This window comes from Acromyrmex echinatior, chromosome 15, assembly GCF_024713525.1.
Source record: "Acromyrmex echinatior isolate Ae372 chromosome 15, ASM2471352v2, whole genome shotgun sequence".
Taxonomy (NCBI): Eukaryota; Metazoa; Arthropoda; class Insecta; order Hymenoptera; family Formicidae; genus Acromyrmex; species Acromyrmex echinatior.
Genome location: NC_141866.1, coordinates 9,716,283 through 9,735,499, shown reverse-complemented (window position 1 = coordinate 9,735,499; position 19,217 = coordinate 9,716,283). Strand labels below are relative to the sequence as shown.

Below are 19,217 nucleotides of genomic sequence, written 5' to 3'. Positions count from 1 at the left end.
GTGGTATTGTTTGCATATAACATAAATGCAAACAGTATATCTCAGTAAGTGACTGTATATCACAGGTAAGCGATTTTAATGAAGTTTAAACATTTATGATTTTATACATTTTTGCTGCGTTAGTTACATCTGTCAGGTAGGACAGCAAATTTTCGATTTGTAATCGATATGATCATAGCAGACAAGAGTATTTGATTAAAAAGAAACCGATAAAGTAACAACAATGAATAAATTCTTTTATTGCAGCAGCAAATACACTTTCGGCAAACCATGATGAGCTGTAACTTTGAAAATTTTATTTTCCGTGAATATACAAGAATTTAAAAGATCTGCCTAAATCGACAATTTAAAAGTTGTAGGTGAAATCGCAATTTATAAAATCAAAATATTGACGAGATTCCGAAATTAAGCTTTAAATCTTACCCATGTTATTTGATGTATTTTCCGAGTGCAAATGCATGTTTCCATTTTTATGTACACATGTCAGAAGACAGCCAAACGATGACTGCAATGGTAATGCGACAATACAGAGCAGTAATACAACCTATTCGTAATATAGCAATATAGAGAAAAGGATTCGTATATTTTATGGAGAAAGAGAAGGAGAGAGAGATTTGTGAGTCGGCTTGATACTATATAACAGAAAACGACAGAGGAAAATGCGACACAGGATAAGATGACAGTATCGAAACTTCAGGATTTATGTCTGTATAAAACCAACGGAAAAGATGGAGAAGCAATTATTTTATGACAGTCATGAAATAATTGCCACGACCCGTGTCGTTTCCCGTTGTATTATCTAGACAGCAAAAAATCGTGTCATAAATTAAACTTGATATTCTTATCACTCGTTATTCAATGCACGACGCAAATGTTTATTTGAGTTTTTACTCTATTTCATTAACGCGCGTATTATGTAAATGTAATAAATCTGTAATTGAGTCGAAATAATACGGACAAAAGTCGATCCAAAACCGTCGAGTACTCGACAAGCGACAGCGCGTGATTAAAAGCATGGAAGATAATGTGCCGTATACGAACTAATTCGCGAGCTAATTACGTAAATAGCGAACGAGCTCAAAGTCATTCTCGAAATAGTCGGTTGGCTGTCGCTGCTGGTAATCACCTTCCATCCCGGAAATGACGATCAATGCCGTAATGACGTCGACGGCGTTTTTCCCATCGGCGCGCTAACTATTTGCAAAAACGGCATGGCCGGCCAATTTGTCGAGCATTAATGATGGCGACCGACAGCGCGTTAAGCGAACACCCGTTTATAATCGCGCTGATTACAGCCGGGTCCATTGATTGTTCGAGCATAACCTTGGCAACAGGCGGGCGAGATGCGGCCGCCCGGGGTTTCCCCCCTTTGGGGTAACATCATCCCTCGGGTAAGCATCGGCGAGAGAGTGAATTTTCGGGCCGATGGATCCGTCTCGCTTCGCCGACGCGTTAATGGAACGCATCAACGTTTTGCAAACACGCTCCGAATCTTCCTCGACGCGTCATTCGACACAAAATCGTTAATACAAACGCGGGAATGAATAATTTTGCATAATAATTGGAACGTGGCCAATTCGATAAAAAAAAAAAAAAAATTGCAGATGTAAAGAATCGATAGCTCGTACAGTACATATATTCATAAAGATTTAGTCTGAATCTCTGAATATTTATTACGAAGGAAATATTGATATCCAGTGACTATTCATACATCCGCCATAAGCTGGGAATAATAGTTTATTGATCCTTCGTAATGGAATCGTCATATTGAAAAGGGCAATCGAGGTCCCTTCTTTCTTTGCGTCTTAACCGATTGGTTTTTATTGTTATGCAATCGACATTTCTCTCTGTCCTTTTATATGGGATTAAAGGCTACGTTTTTATAATCACAGCTGACATTTAATCATACCCATTCTTTGTTGAATTGATAAATTGAGCTCACTAAAATATGAAATTTTGCAATAAACAATTTTTGCGTAATATTTATTTTGATAAATTATAAAAATTCATATGTTTATATTTTATATTCAGAATATAACTTAGCAGCAAAGCCTATCGTGGCTTATATTTTAATTTTTACATTATTTTAATTAATTGAGCTTTTAAGTCATTCTTATTTCATATAAAAATTCAATTTTTACATAAAAAATATCAGAGGAAATCTAATAAGACTATCTTTGAAGTTAGACGCTTTGAAGTTTTTATCTTCAAGGCAGAATAATTGGTTAAGTCTGTAAATCATATTTTTTTAGTTTAGAATCGCAAAGCTTCCGGTTTTCTATGTTCATCAAGTATTCCTCGCACTGTTTGATATAATGTATTATACATAGAGGGTCTAACTGAATGTCCGAACAGATCGAAACCCTTTGCGAAGTTATTTCAAGCAGACAAGGGCCAGAGAAGTCGCACAAAGCGAAGTCTCGCCGTGTTTCGAAATCGAATTACGCAGCGGTTGAGAAACGATGGAGAGAGTGAAGGGCGAAAGATAGGTAGGAAGATACAATGAAACAACAAGGGAATCGGCCGACGGGGGTTGAAAAGGCCTCTCTCTCTCTTCGGGTAAAAACGAGTTATACTCCACTTCACCTTGATATATTTAACTGCCTTTGTCTTTTATCATATAGCGGCGCTTTCACCCCTCGAACGCGTTTAAGGGGCGGTGGGACGTGAGAACCTTGTTTTTTTTTGCCAAAGTTTATTTAGCCACTTACACTCAATCTTCCAAAGAAAGATCAAATAATTCAACAAAATCACATTACGATTGCATCGCAATAATGATGAAAATAATAACCTAAGTTATTTTAGCTGCTACACTACAGAGAAAAGTATATCGTATTTCTGACTATAATTATGATTAGAAGCATTTTTATAGTTATTATTGCTATAAAGTTAGTAACAATAATCTTATATGTATAGTTAGACTTTATAGTATAATTTACTATAGGCAAATATGATTTAAGTGTAAGATAACCATACAATTGATAGTTGAATGAATATTATGGTCATAATAATTTAGTGTTTGGATTATTGTAATTCATATAGTCAAAACAATTATAAATTTATGGTTGTCCCAAAAAATGACTATAAATTATAGTTAAATATTATGGATATTCCAACCATTTTTTTTTCTCTCAGTAATTGCAATAATGAGATTGTAATAACACAGACAGGAAAATCAACTATCTGTTTTATAATAAGTTTTCATGACATACAGTAGTGGACAAAATAAATCATACACCTTTAAAGAAATTGAATTTGTTCGTATAACTATTTTTTTAACAAGCAAATAGATTATTTGATACAAAAAAATCAAAACATTTGAAAGTATTTAAATAAAAATGTGATATAATTAAAAATGTGATGTAATTAAAATTGTGCTCAATTCTTTTCTAAAAAATTTATTTTCTTTGTAAAAAAAATGTATTTTTAAATAATATCAATATTGAAAAATAAATTTTTTACAAAAGAATTGAGCACAATTTTAATTATTTGACATTTTCCTTATTTATATACTTTTAAATGCTTTCTTGTATATAATTTACTTGCTTGTTAATAAAATAGTTATACAAACAAATTCAATTTCTTTAAAAGTGTATGATTTATTTTGTCCACTACTGTATACTGATAGTTTATCGCAAATTTTATAAAATTTGTCCCAGATTGTCGCGCCAGTATCGCGTCACATGATCCAAAATCTTCCATGAAGGAAATTAAATATTCGAGAAATCCAGACAACGTCTCGCCGAGTGATCGTTTAGAGTTCAAACACAAGGAGGTTGATGGACAGGAAGACGAAAGGCTGTGAAGACGATGAACGGTTTAATCTAGTTGTTAATTTATAGCGAATCCTTTAACATGTTCGTTATCAGGATCGAATAGCACAAAGGACTTAATCTCCCTACTTCATTTGCATGCAACCCTCTCGGAGTTGAGTCTCTTGGTTTTGAGCAAGGGTGGACCGACAGATGCAATTAACTCATTCGTAGTCGTCTATTCCCCTGTCTACTCAAAAAATAAACTGCCCGCTGAACGGCAAACAGGATGCAGATCATGCTGTTGAATAATAAACTGAGACCGTAATTCGAAAATAAAATGGTGAAAGCGAGAAATAAGCGGATATTCCAAACGGGAATCGTATATTGTTAGATGTTTATCAGTTAATTTTATAAAAATTGTAACAATAATGTGGGAAAAAGAAAATGGTAAAATTGATAAAATTTTAATTTTTTACAGGATCCTAATTAAAACGAAATAAAAAAAAGAATTGGCAAAAACAATTTCAGTGGAGAGAATTTTTCGTTGGAGAAAAGAATCAACTGTAACTGTATACAAGAATATAAATATCGAAAATCAATATCAGCTTTCGAAAAATAGATTTCTCGTAACAGGACGAATTCTATCTCTCGTTTGGGGCTCACCGCGCTTTACCGCTTCTATAAAACAAATTCTGTCACATCACGTTACACCGTGCCGATTCCCGCTACCATATTTCGGAATGTTTCGATATCAACCACTCGCTGAATTCTCAATTTCCAATCTTTCAGTCGAGTGTACCCTGGGAAATTGAAACTGAAATACCTTGCGCCACTTTAACGAGTCGCATGAAATAGAAGATTCGCGGGGAGATTCTAAAATATTAAACCGATATAATCCTCCGTTTGATACGTCGGGTAATATTGTGTGCGGTGGCATTTATATTTAACCACAGCGCCGCGTTTACAATCGAGTTTAAATTTTCAGTTTCCAATTTATCACTCCTGGCGAATCTTCTGATACAACTGTTTCAAATTAAAAGGGGATTACTGTCTAATATAAAAATTTTTGCTTAAACATTATCTGCTTCAGTTTTAACATATAATAAAAGATTATTCTTCAAAAATAAATTTTTGATATTTGTAACTATAATTGCATGGTAAAATGTTGCAGTTAGGAACTCCAATCACGTATTCTTTTTAGTACATAGAATTATGTATATTATTATTACATTAACATTATACTAGGTGTTGGAATTAATTCGTAGCGTTTTTTAATGAAAGAATGTTATTTATTTCACATGAGCATTAAAAAATACATTAATGAAAGTACTTCCTATCACTTGTAAAACGCTACGAATTAATTCCAACACCTAATAGTATATTTTTATAATAATAACTATAAAAATAAATCTCCTAACCATATTTTATCCTTCAATTAGAAATATCCAAAACTTTCTCTCATGTATAAACAATTTTGTAAGGGAAAAAAAAACGATAAATAAGAAAAGGAATAACTTATGTCGTGGCATAAGGAAGATTTTTCAGGAGTAATTATTTTTGACAAAACGAGGAAGATGAATGTCACAGAAAGATGAATGAAACGAGAGGAAATAGAGTGAATGACAAAAGGAAAGGAAAAAAATGAGATAAAACTAAATTCGCGACCGCATTTCATAAAATCGTCCACGATGTCAGCAAAATCGTTGCGTTCCCTCGGAATCGTTTCTGCAACGCGAAAGATAAGATTCACCCTTTGCGCCGTAAATGCGATTTCCCTCCGAGCGGAAAAATTTTCTTTTCTCCGTATCCTCTCGCCCAACTGAAAGGAACATCCCGCCGAGTCTTTTCGCTCGGCTGATAAAAATCCTTCTAAATCTTGCCGAAACCCGGTACTCACGAGACGATTCATTCTGAGAAATACAGTCCCGTTGGAAGACGCGAAATTTGCATTTAACGACTCGCGACTCACTGCTCGTGCGCGATCGCGCAAATAATCTCCTATAGAAACGCGCCGTCATAAAGAAGTACTTACTTAATCAAATTGAAAAGCGAACCTGCTTCTTTGTCTTAAACGAATATGTTATCAAACGGTGAGATTTATATGCTTTTTTCTTTACGAAACTCAAATAAATTTCAATCTTCTCGTTGAAAATTAAAAATGGTACAAGAAAGAAGGTGGTCACACACAAATAGGAATAGGTGGATTATGGAATATTACGATATATTCCACATTTCCCTTCCTATTCCACAATCACAATCTTTTTTCCTCTTCAGTTTTTTGTAAACTACATTCATTCTGTATATTCAAAGAACTTCTACGTATAGTATAATTGGTATCACTCTGTGGTTGTAACAATACATTCTTGTATCGAAAGTAGTTATGTGACACATGAATATCTACTGAATTATTTGAATAAAACAAAATAGTACTCTATAATCCCTCTGTCTAAAGTATTTGATACAATACGAATTTTTCTCTCTTTGTACAATTATGAGGTTTTTAATGAGTATTATTTTAATGAGAAAGCTGATGCATGTCGGATATAAAATTTCGATGTAAGTATTTTCCACTTACCGCTCTCGTGTTAAAAGCCTGGTTCACGTTGTTGACGTTGTTATTGATGTGATTGTTGTTGTTAAGATGATTGCTGGTAGAGTTGGTAGTAGAGTTGTTGTTGCTTGCGTGATGATTCGAGTGGTTGCCATTGTTATGCTTGTTATGCTTGTGCAGCACCATCGCGGCAAACATGTCGAACGTCTATCGCGCACCGTAAGCACGCGAAACGAACAAGATGGTCTTTCAAAAATACGCCGACCTCACTACTCCTCGTTTCGCCGCATGATTTGGATCGTCCACTTCGACTGACCGAGCTAAAATACCGTGCGTTCAATTCGTCGTGACAGTCAACAACAAATGTGAGATAATCATGCGCCTGGTGGATGGAGAGACCTTCAAACTTTTTATAACTCTTGGAGAACAGGAGAATATATTTCCTCGAAATCTATAAGTTTTGCTCGAAAGAGCAAAACTTTTCATCTCGTTTATCTTAAAAGTAAACCTATTTTAGCAAATTCGTAACGTTTTTCGTAATATTTTTCTAAAGATTAATTAGTTACAAAATATGTTTTTAAAGATTAGGTACAAAAGGATAGTCTTTCATCAAAATGAGTAGCAAACTGCAACGGTTGCTGTGAAATAAATTGTGTTTCGACTTCAACACTGAAGCTTCAAAAAACTCAGCTCGACTTTCAGCTTGATTTTCGCCTGACTCAAACATACACATGAACACAACAGGCGGTTCACTGCTTCGCGAAGAAAGACTTAATTTCATTCTGACGATTGCGAGCCAACACGGCTGCATTGCGAGGGTATCATCGCGGCTTGCGAATTCCGTAGGAAACCGCGTAGTTACTGGTGTAACCGAAGTGCAATCGAATGAGCGAAAAATCCTTCTCGGATTTTCTCCCGTTAATTTCGTTGGGCGAATCCACCGCGTAATGGAAGACAACAGTAAAACCGCAGATGTAGCAATTGGTGATTGATATCACGAATCGGGATTCGAACGAGACAATGGAGGATTTTCCGCTAATATCGACAGAATATCTATCTTTGTATGCCAAGTATTCTCTTTCACTCACTTTTCCGATGTATCTGCATTATTCGCAACAAACTTACAACACATACGACTTACGAACTTTCCCCCCTACACGAGTTTTGTTTGTTTGAAAAGACTATTTGTGGAATATCAAAAGATAGTACGAACGTAATACGTGAGAATGTAAAGCCAACATGCAGCAATTTTGCGGTCAACAACAGTGACGACGTCAATTAGTAATTAGCGTAAAAACGATTATTTATCCTAGCTAGTGGCCTTCGATGACTAATGCATCGCAACGATAACACGGAGACTTAAGTACAGTTTTTTACATTACCGGGACTGACATAGTGAGTCATCGATCGTGGTTAAATTGTATCACGTTCTTGGATTGTGCGCAATAAATCACTTTTATGCAATCTAATACGATATCATAAAAAAATATATTATAAATTTTTTGATTTATCTTAGAACATTCATTGTATTTAAATTGGACAAATAGATTCAGCACTAAGTTATACTATCATTCATTAATAGGGGATCTGTTAAGGGGATATGCTAAGTTGGGATAAGCTTTTAAAAATTTAGTCTATTGTATACAGATCTGGAAATAATCGCCAAATATTTCATGGCAGATAGAGAGGAAACTAAACTGAGTCGAAAAGTTCTCTACCATTTTGCAATTTTCGCAATAGTTAACAAGATATTAATTACTAAAAATTGCCAAATATTGGTCTTGAATAATTTTTTACTCAAATACTATCAACTTTACAGGAAAACTGCAAGAGACAAAAATCATTAATTTTCTTCTCATAAAGTTCTGAGAATTTTTTTAGAATTTTTTCAGAATTTTTTAATACCGTATTTTCTCATGTTGGTAAAAAAAAAAAGAAAATGCAGTACTAAAAAGTTGAAAAAAAGATAAAAAATTCTGAAAAAATTCTTAAAACTTTATGAGAAGAAAATCCTCTCTACCTGCCCATGAAATATTTGGCGATTATTTCCAGACACCCTGTATATATCATTTCGAATCCCCTGATGATTAGTATTATAATAGAGAGCATGATAAATAATTTCAATTTTTGAGCAGTTTTTTGAGTTATTACATATTTTATAAGTGTTATGAGGAGACATTAGACTACATAATCCACATTATCTTATATTAAATTAATTAAGAGTAGCCTTTTTGGAACGTAAAATAACAATACTATGTCACTCAATATCGATAACGAGTTAACTATCGAAAGATTACGACAGATAAAAAAATCATTTGTTGACAATTAAATTGTAACGGAATCAGAAATGCTCGTTACATCGAAGGTCAACCGTTTGAAACGCGAGAACCATCCTCGCAAATAAGAGAAACACTGCACGCGAAGAACGCACCGGCTGCCGGTACCTATCGATTTGTTATAAATAGTCAGGTGCAGCGAACTGCGGCTATTCATCTTCTCTTCCTTTCCCTCCCTCTTCTCCCCCCCCCTCCCTCCTCTCTCGGCTTCCCCCGCCAGCTTTTAACGTGGCAGCTATTCCTCTTTCTCTTTGGTTTGTGTAACGTCGATCGGATCTCCGCAAACCACGATTTTCATTGTAAACATCGTTTACCACACGTTGCATACGAGGGATGTAACCTTCCATTACGTCGATCTAAGGCAACGCCGATAAATTGTTTAAAGTACCGTTTTAGCCTCGTCCCTCTTTCTCTCTATTCTTCAATCTGATATATGAACTCCATTCTTGTCACCTGTATTACTACATATGTATAACTTTGTCATGACTACATTTACTGCAATTAAATACGTGCGTAATCCATATTTTCAGATATTTTTTTAAATATTTCAGAAATATATTACGCGAGAGTTACGTTTAAATTTTATTTTCGACTTCCTAAATGGATTATTTATCGAAAATATTCCGACTAAAATATTCATCATCACACCGTTATAAAAAAAATGTGATATCAAAAGTTGTTTTACATTTACCATACATTTCAACATATCCTTTTCCTTTCCTGCTCCCACACAAAACTAGGCATGATTCGAATGTACAATATATTAGGTGTTGGAATTAATTCGTAGCGTTTTACAAGTGATGGGAAGTACTTTCATTAATGTATTTTTTAATGCTCATGTGAAATAAATAACATTCTTTCATTAAAAACGCTACGAATTAATTCCAACACCTAATAATATAACGAGTGATTATAAAAATATGCAAAAAATTAATTATCTGTAATCACTGCAATTCCTGACGAAACCAATATCGATGAGGAAACGTACTAACACTTAGGCATCGTGACAATATATTCAGGCAAAGTGGGCGACGCGTTGGCTGTCAATCCAAGTGAATGAAGCTGTCGATATGAACATTTATATAAAGAGTTAAATGACGTAAGCGGTACAACGATCAGGCGATTGTAACGTCCTACGAGCTACGAGAAGCCATTACAACGAAATGTCCTCCAGAAGACTCGTTAGATCATACCGTAGATCGTACCGTACGTATTTACTGTTAATTGGAATAGTTATTCGAACTCGGTCGAGCTGATTGGCTGATGGAGAATTGGCCGGATGTCTCGTGGCAGGTGGGACCCCTCGGTCTAACGCACGACGTAACGCGGTTAGCGTCGCTGCAATAATTGCAACCAGAACATCGCCTTGTAATCGAATTGGGTCGCGCGTGAATCCCGGTCGCCTCTTGAACTGCAATCACCGTGATATTCGCTACGCGCTCTTCGTTAAGATCATCAACGCCCGCGATTTCGTGTCGGGAAAGCTACATGGAGCGTGTATGCGATACATCGAGATAAGTTGTTTAACCGGAAAACTGTATAGAGAAATTTCTAACGGATAGTCAAAGATAAATGCGATTGCTACAATTTTAGAAATTCTGTTACGTAACGTCGGTGTTGAGATATCGTTCAATTTACCATTTTTGTCGCCCCTAGAAACCGATTAATTTATTCATGGCTCTCGAGCATAAACAGCATAAGTACGAATGTGAATGTAATCACAAAGTAAAGTTGTTCCAAATCTTGATGATTAAAAAAGTTTTTAATCATCGATTGATTTGCCTCCACCAGGAATTATGGTGAAAAATTCAAACTAGATAATACCGTTAATCGATTTGTAGCAAAAGTAGCTAATTGCGTTATTAAAAAGATAAGCTGCAGACTTAATCATTAAAAAGAGGAAGGAAAAAGTAGAGATTGGCCGCGATCGAGTGCGTTTTCGTTCGTGCATCAATCGACATTCAATAGCGGTAACTTTTCCAATTAACTGAATTGAAATCGGCTGTAGAAAAAAGGATCAATTAAATTTATTGATACAGTAGTCACGAACAATCGCCCATGGCAAATGAAACGAGAGAATCAAATATATATATTTTTGTTTTACTACTATTTGACATCTTGTCTCCTATGTATTAAAAAAAATATTGATTATCATAAATTGATTGCAAGTATTTCTCGAATACCAAACCGAAACTTCAGACTTCAGATTTCAGAGCAGAACGTTTCTCTTTTCACGTTTCTTGTTGTAAAAAATGCTGCTTAAAGAATTTATATTGCAATATGGAAACAAGAAATTCTTCGTGATTGTAGATTTTCGTTGCGGAAAGAGTTCGTTGGTTGATTCACTTTAGGAAACACCGTTTCGCAGGATTTTCCATTAACTGCATTGCCCTCGAGCAGCGCAGTCCTTATTCGTGACGAAGGATTTTGGGCGAAGGTCGGTTCCAGCTCGTAAAGCCGAGCGCATAAAGTTTCCGCCGCGTTCCTTGTTTTGCAGAACGAAATCGAGTGAGTTTCTTGCTCCGGCAATGACAAGGACAACGGCAAGAACGACGAAAATTCAGACAAATATTTCGGCAAGAAATACTCAGCTCCGCGACATTACGCTACTCTGCTTTTCGCGTTTGCGTGACTTCCAATTCCACAGGATTTCCATCTCGCTCGATTCGCATCTCATTACTGAAAATGGTACATTTCAACGAGCATGATTTCGTTAAAAATTTAAGATTCAATAAATAACGTATTATATTGTAAAATAAAATATTAGATCTGAGAAAGTTCGCTTTTGTATTAAATATCGTACATAGGTGAGCTTATAGTTCCACTAATAATTCCTTATTTGTTTCTTGCCCGCAATACTTAGTGAAAGGAATTCGAAATCGCGTTTTCTTTGAGATATATATATATATATCTATATATATTCCGTCTGGAAGAGTTCGAGCCCAAACAATATTTCGCTTCACATGCAACAAACGATGAGAGCACTCATGTTTGATTTACGATACATTGGACAAGAAGGTATTACAGTGGTATATCGCATCAAGATATTGAAAACTCGCCGCAGAGACGATTTACGATCACGTCGAGCAAGAAAAGATGAAGTCATCGTATCAAAACATCATGGATTTAGCAACTCCATTTTCTCCTTTCCTTCTTCACGCACAGGAAATTCCAATCAGTCATGTTATACTATAGGCTAGCCATCTCCTCTGCTGATTTGAGATCTCAATGCATCAATGTCATTAATTCATTCTTCATTAATTAACAATAATTACGAGCAGTGATAGCGAAACAGACTACCTCGCAGGCTACCTCGCGTCTAACGATCGTTAGACACGAATGATTTTGCTCGATTGTCCATCTTCGTCGCATCTCGCAGAAATGAAAACAGTTACGGTTGTTTGACGTGTCTCTAGTTGTAGAGATCTTCCAACTGCGCTCGCAGATTTCTAACTGTTTACGAACTGCTCGTTATACAGATGTTTCCAAACGTCTCGGAGCAGCGGAGCAAAGATTGTTTAATCTCACCGATGCGCTAAATTTTCAACCAGACGAAAAAAAGATGCAATCCCAGTCGGCGTATATTTTCAACGCAGGATTTATGTATCCCTGTTCTCTCGCAAAATTCGCATCCAGCGTTACACGCATCCTGCTTATATAACGCATGTACACGCGTGTGGGTACACATACGATGTCGACGCGACGCGGGTGAGGGTGGGGGTGCATGTGCATCCCCCAGGGAGGGCCAATATGGATGCGGAATATATAGTCACGCCGACACGAAACATGTACGCGATGTCCACCTTTATCGAACTTTTGCGGCGCGTGGAAAAAAGCGCCTGTTCTGAACGGCGGCAATCGGAACAAAGCGCGACGGTCGCCGCCGGCGTTACAGAAATTACCGGTTTCACTACCATTTTTTTTTTGAAATACTGCGGCGATCCGCGGTTGCAACGAGTATGCGCCCGATAATTGTCGGAAATGCCAACAAACAATGCACGAAATAAAAAATATGCTAATATCTGCGATAAAAAGTTAAATGCAGCTTTCGCGCGGTTAGCAATTGTACTTGGAAGAAATATGGGACGAAAACCTCTCTATTTTCTGTACTATGTATTTTCGGAAATACAGACTATTAGGCGTACTAATTAAGGTTATCACTCAGCAATCACTGTGCATGCGGACTAATATTTGAATACAGAATCTGCTGCTAATTACTTGCCGTTTCGCCTACGTTGTTGCACGAGCGAACGGACAAGCAAGCAAATGAGAGAGAGAGAGAGAGAGAGAGATTGAAAGAGAAAATCAGGATCGTCAAATCAGGATCTTATCAAACGTTTTGATTACGTCTCCTAAAGCGTGAAAATATTACTACAAAAAAGAGCAATTATTACAATTATAATAGCTTATTGATATAAGCAAAAAATAAAAATAAAGAAAGAAAAACTAAAACAAAATAGATAATAAAGTGAGATTTTAAGAAAAAGAGAGAAGGGGGATTAATAATTTATATTACGTTAAGCTCGACTTTCAAAATTGTATCGCGCAAACAGTTAAAAACAGCTGCTGCATCAACTTCAACGTACGGAGAGTTCGGTTCAGAAAGAGTCCATTGCGACAACATAGATATCGCGTTCTCTCATTCGAAAAAGTAATTTCACTGCTCAGACATGTCCAACATAACCGCCGATGGTATTCCGACAGCCGTCGCGCAGCTACGAGAGCGTATTGTCTGACGCGTTTGCGACTGTCTGTCGACCGCCGATAGGATTCATGGAAAACTGGCCCATAGAAATCCGTAGTGGCAATGTCAAACTCTCCGGGTATTATCGAGAGAGAGAGAGAGAGAGAGAGAGAGAGAGAGAGAGAGAGAGAGAAGAGGACACGTACACATATCAAGGCGAGGGCATATTGTTTGCAACAGACAGATTCATTTAAACTTGTCGTTCGCCGCGGGATACCTATTCGAGCTCTCGGTTCTCCATTAAACGGCACTCAGACGCGAGCTTTTGCACCTGTACATATTTTTCCGGTCGCGTCGAAATTCATAATGCGTTCGACATTTTTGGAACCCCGCCAGCAACCCGTAACACGCGATAACACTGAGATTAACTGTGGGTATAAACTATTCGGGGTAAATTTTATCTGTATTTTTTATCTGTATTAGATAAAATATTAACGTAAACCTTCCGGAACTGATGACTCTATTGGATCTATTCAATTATAAATCTCTCTTTATCAAAAAATTGTTGTTAAACAATTCGTTTCCTTTATGTTATCTGAAATTTTTGAATTATTATTATTAAAGTACATTAACATTTATTCTTTTTTTAAGAGAGATGTTATTTTTTTATTTATTGAAATTACTTAGTGCCTTTTAATTAATATACAAATTAAATAGCTCTTCTATCTAACGCTAGTAATTGTATTATGGATTTTGAAGCTGTCAGTTCTGGAAGGTTAATAGTTTATTATTATGAAACGATGCATTGATCCGTATCCAATAATAAATTACTAACGAACAGTCTACAGAACGTTAAATTAATCGATGGTGTTTTATTCGATGATAGACGTGCATTTCGTTTACTTCAATTCCGCGTGTGTTTCGCCATCGCCGACTAATGGAAGTCCAGCCGACGTGTATTAATGGACAGAAAATTTTATCATTCAAAGCGATTCGTAGTAATAATAGTTAAGATGATAAACGTTCAGTAACGAGATATGATTATACAACTTTAATAAAATGTTTCGATCAGTGGTTGAACGCAGTCAGGAGTCATCTAGATTAATTTCGTTAATGGAGTTTGTGGACAATTAAATCCTGTAATCGTATGCAATCAGTGCTCATTAATCTGTTCGTCAGGCAGATTGCGATACGTTGTCGAGCATAAAATGTATTTTGGTAAAATGTGTTGATTATATAATTGAATAACTTGCCTCGCGTGTGATATCACGCGTGTGATTTTCTAGCTCGAAAATCATGTTTTATATGTAATAATTAAATATGATGTTTCGAAAACTCGGAACTCTCTCACCGCATACCGCAAAATTTTCACCGATTGTCACATGCGAACGATATATGCCTGACTTTGATAAGGTATGATGTACATAACTATATACATTTCACACGTTTATCCATGGTGACCGTCCAGTCTGCTGTCAAATTGCAAGCATGGTGTATTATGTATAGGATGCACGAACGTGTCGCACATATCGGAATAGTGAAGCGGAGAGCACATATCGAGACAAATGCACACGTCAAAATAGTATAAACAGAGTGAGTCACTCAATTTGCAAATATACTCTCGCTTCTGCTAACCCATTATTTGCGGAATATATATATATATATATAAAATATAATTTTTTTTCAATTAATATCACTACCGAATAACATTCTAAATTATACACAGATTGGAAACGTAATTAATAAAAATAGATTGAGGCATTTTATGAAAAGAGATTCTCGATAATTACAGATTTTGCACAGTGTAAGTAGCAGGTTGCAATGGACAATTTTGCAAATTTTATTTAATAATTACGGCGGCAAAAGCGGTTGATCTAATTTATGCATTTTGCAGACGATTTAACAACTTAATGAGATTGGCAGAAATGACGATCGATAATTTCATCAGCGGAAATAACCATCTAATCAAATCTAATATGCTGGAGAGTGACGTTCATCTAGCTGTCCGACTGTCAGCTATCCGACCTATCCGCGGAATTCGAAGTATTCGGAAATAGACTTGTCTCCAGCATTTCCCACCTGCCTGAAGCGTCATCTAAAAATACGACAGAGTACATTTACCGTCAACGTGGGATCGATGACTGGGTATTCCGGCAAATGTGTTCTTCGCAAACAAACGAAATAAAGCCTGTGAGCAAGAAGCTGTGATAGTAAATAAATGATACTACGCAGATAAACAGAAATAAAAGTGGAAGCTGTTTTGGACGCAATACACATCAAAGTACAAGTTTTGCTACTCAATATTAATGTTAGGCAAAAGTAGAATTATCTTTTTCGTTCAACAAGGGAAAGCAAACAACATCCTGCATATCAACGGTATCTTGATTTTGCCCACTTGTACTACCGCATAAAGTTTCTCCGATATAGCACAATTAATCAACAACGGTAAGCTCAAGCTGTACGAGTTGTATGATTAATAAAGTTTTCAGAATTGCGGAGGGATATCTAGAAAATTCACGTTAATCCCAAAAGCTGAGTATACGGAATTGTGCGGAATTATGCGATTGCTCTCGTATATTTTATTTTTCGTTTCGAAAGATTGAAAGATCAATTATTAGATCGATTCTTCATTAGGAACGATCAATGACCCGCGACGGCCTATAACAGTCAATACTCTATTTCCTATTTGCGCGAGGACGCGCCGTTAGAGTGAGAGGAACAGACAGATGTGGGGTCAATGAGCTTTGAAGAAAAATGGGAAATTGAGAGCTAGAGCTTGGCAGGAGAAATTTTTGAAAATAACTCTCGAGCCAATTTCCAGGTAGTTGCCTGCATCGTCCGATATAACCTAATGGCTCGCGTGTTCCTAATAGGTAAAGAAACTCCACGCACGAAAAACAGCGATCGAAACTACCATGCCACTTGCACGGCTCGCGTACGCACGCACGCATGCATTTATGAAAAATCAGATTTTGCAGAATTACCACGATTACGTCGAGGATGCACAGTTATTACGTGAATCATGTGAAAATTTTACAGTTCAGAGCGTGACAAGTTCACGGTAACATTTTCAAAGTTTTTGTGACTTTAATTACATGGTAAAATAATTATGGTTAAGACCTCTATTTTTTTAGTCATTGCTACAATACTAGTATATAATATAATATATAATATATATATATAAAGAAATATATAAGTTATATATATAAAATTATATTTATAATTCTATACATCAAAGAGAATATATAGCTGTCTTAGAAAATTATAGTCGTTTTAATATACGGAACTATAATAATTATTATTAACATTATAAAGTAATAACTATTTAGAAAAAGGTCTTCTAACCATAATTATTTTACTATACAATTATTGCCACAAATGAAAAACCTTTTCTCCAGTGTATAATTTCAATCGATTCGTCGTGCAAATTTATTTGTACAAATATAAAAACTTTGTGAAACAAAATTCTTTTATCTCGCACGTGCAGCGCTTTATCGCTCAAACTTGAGGTCGTTAAATTGGGAAACGAAGATTAAATTCCAATCTCACCTGAGTCTAGATTCCACGTCGATAGCATGGCCCACATATACATAGTGTGCGAAGTGATTTAAAAGTAAATTGTATACTTAATTTTTTGAAATCTATAGTGGCAAACTTGTGGAATTTGCTGAAAAATACAAACCCGTCCTACTGCGCAAATATTCAAATGTCAGTAACGCAACCAGTTTCGTGATACTCTTCCGCGACAAAATTAATGTCGTACTATCCACCTATTAACGTTAGTTGCCCAACAGGTAAATTATACGCGGCTGTGATAGCCGCACGATGATTTTATATTGCTGGATAATTTACACTCTCGTAAAGTAATCCACGATATATTGAACAGATGTTTGTAGGATATTATTTATTTTTTATCTGAGATAAAAATATAAACTTAAAAGATATATTGACTACGATCAAACTACTGATCACAACGACGAAATGACCGACAGCAACATGCTTTTCCAGTATTTATTTTACGTTAATATCTAAGTTTTCTTAATACTTGTATATTCTTCTTGGTTACGTTAAGTTGATTATCAATATCTAAGTTCTTTTAATCTTTAAATACCTGACGGGAACAACACATTGATATTACTTCAATCGTTTATAATTTCCACAAAAATAAATATATTGTAAAAAAATGTTTTTCAATGGAAACCAGGCATTAAGGAACAACAGTACCAAGCAAATGTGTATCTTTATTAATAAAAAAAGTTACAAGCAATGGAAAAAGCATTCGAAAAACAATATTGGAAAAAAATCGAATGAGCTGTATCAAAAAGATGATTAAGGGGTTAATATACTCTTCTTGTTACACTAAGTCAATTATTTGAAGATACAAGAATATCCTAATCGTGAAATCATGAGAACAATAAAAAGAAAATAACCGACAATCAAAAGGACTTTTATTTCTACCTGGCGAGAGGTGACATTCACGTTAAGAGCTTGGCAGTAAAACTGCCACGTGCTATTTCTCTGTTTTTTTCTAAGATTTTTTTTTCCTACGGAAACGTCGAGTCTCCTGGCGATACTTCTTTCGCTTCCGCACGGTCATGCGTTTCTACTTCGCTCGAGGAAAACGCCAGACGTCCCTGCGAGAGATCCCCAACCCTATAACGCTCCGGCGCGAGTATTATCAAAGTTCTTCCCCATAGACACCGTAAATCTTTGTGGGTGGAAGGAAAGGCGTTTCCCGTGGTCGGAGAGCCGGCATGACGAGACAAAGGAAACGCCGCGCTTAAGCCACTTTATCCGAACTTATCGGGTTTGCCTGTAAACCGGCCTGCCCACTTTCAGACACCGCGGCGCATCGTGTCTGCCTGAAAATTCAATTTGCAAAACGGTATCGCGCAATTTCCTACGTAATTCACTCGCCGCGCCAGTCGTCTGATACTACCGCTTCATCCCGTTATCCCTATTCGCGTCATACGTTTATGAGAATATCGGTAACATCATTATTAAAATGCGATGACAATGTAATTACGCGTAATATAGCTTGAGGCCTTTCTCTCGAATAATCGAACTAGTTGAGTAATTTTGTAATAAATGCGAGTATATAGAAACCTAAGGCAAGTTTATTGGGGATAGAATGAAAGTGTGCTTTGATTCTCTGAACAAAACCAAAACTGAAACTAAAATATTGACTGTGTACTCGATTGTTTCACAGAGAGGATGTGCATAAACAAATTTGAATCCAACAAGTACAAAAAATAAACTGAGACAAAAAGTAAATAAACTTATTATAGAAGAGCTTCAATAAAATTATAAAAGACATCAAGAGTAGAATACATATTGATAAACAAATAATCGAAACTTGTTTGAAAGATGATTAGTATCTACAATATAATTTAAAATTTCATTGAATTATTAATACTATAATGTAATATGTATGTATTATAATGGAGTATTTTTCTTATTTTTCAGATCGAATATTTAGGATCAAAGTCACCAAATAGCGGTGCGGATATAATAATAGCATCTTTAACGTCGACCATGACATTGGAATCCACAAAGATTCCAGCAAATTTCGTCGAATTTCACAGATGAAAGTCTTCGGATAGGATCTCGCTCGAGGAAGTCGTTCCAATACGAACGGAGATATCTCTGCCAGGAGGAGATGTGCTCAAAGTGAGGAACGGTTGCGTCACGCGACGCCCATCTCAACAAGTCGCGGAAATCGGTACCGATATAGTTAGATATCCCCTCGTTCCATTACGTGTTACCCTCACGGTGTCTTACGGGACACGAAACGGTTTCTAACGTTACCGTGCGGAATCTGATGATCCCTGACACAAGAATGATAGCCGTGAATTCATTATTTCTTGCTGAATCGAGCAACAAATAATGGA

The 19,217-nt window shown here is 36.1% G+C and overlaps 1 protein-coding gene across 1 annotated transcript in view; it reads right to left on the bottom strand.

The window, feature by feature from the left end:
• The window catches only part of LOC147907271 (uncharacterized), a 93,123-nt gene that overhangs the window by 12,844 nt on the left and 61,062 nt on the right, over window positions 1-19,217 (bottom strand). The window contains exon 3 of the mRNA XM_087413851.1: window positions 6,331-6,626. Within this exon, the coding sequence (XP_087269977.1) occupies window positions 6,331-6,504 (174 nt within the window). The 5' untranslated portion in view covers window positions 6,505-6,626. The remainder of the gene's footprint in view (window positions 1-6,330; window positions 6,627-19,217) is intronic.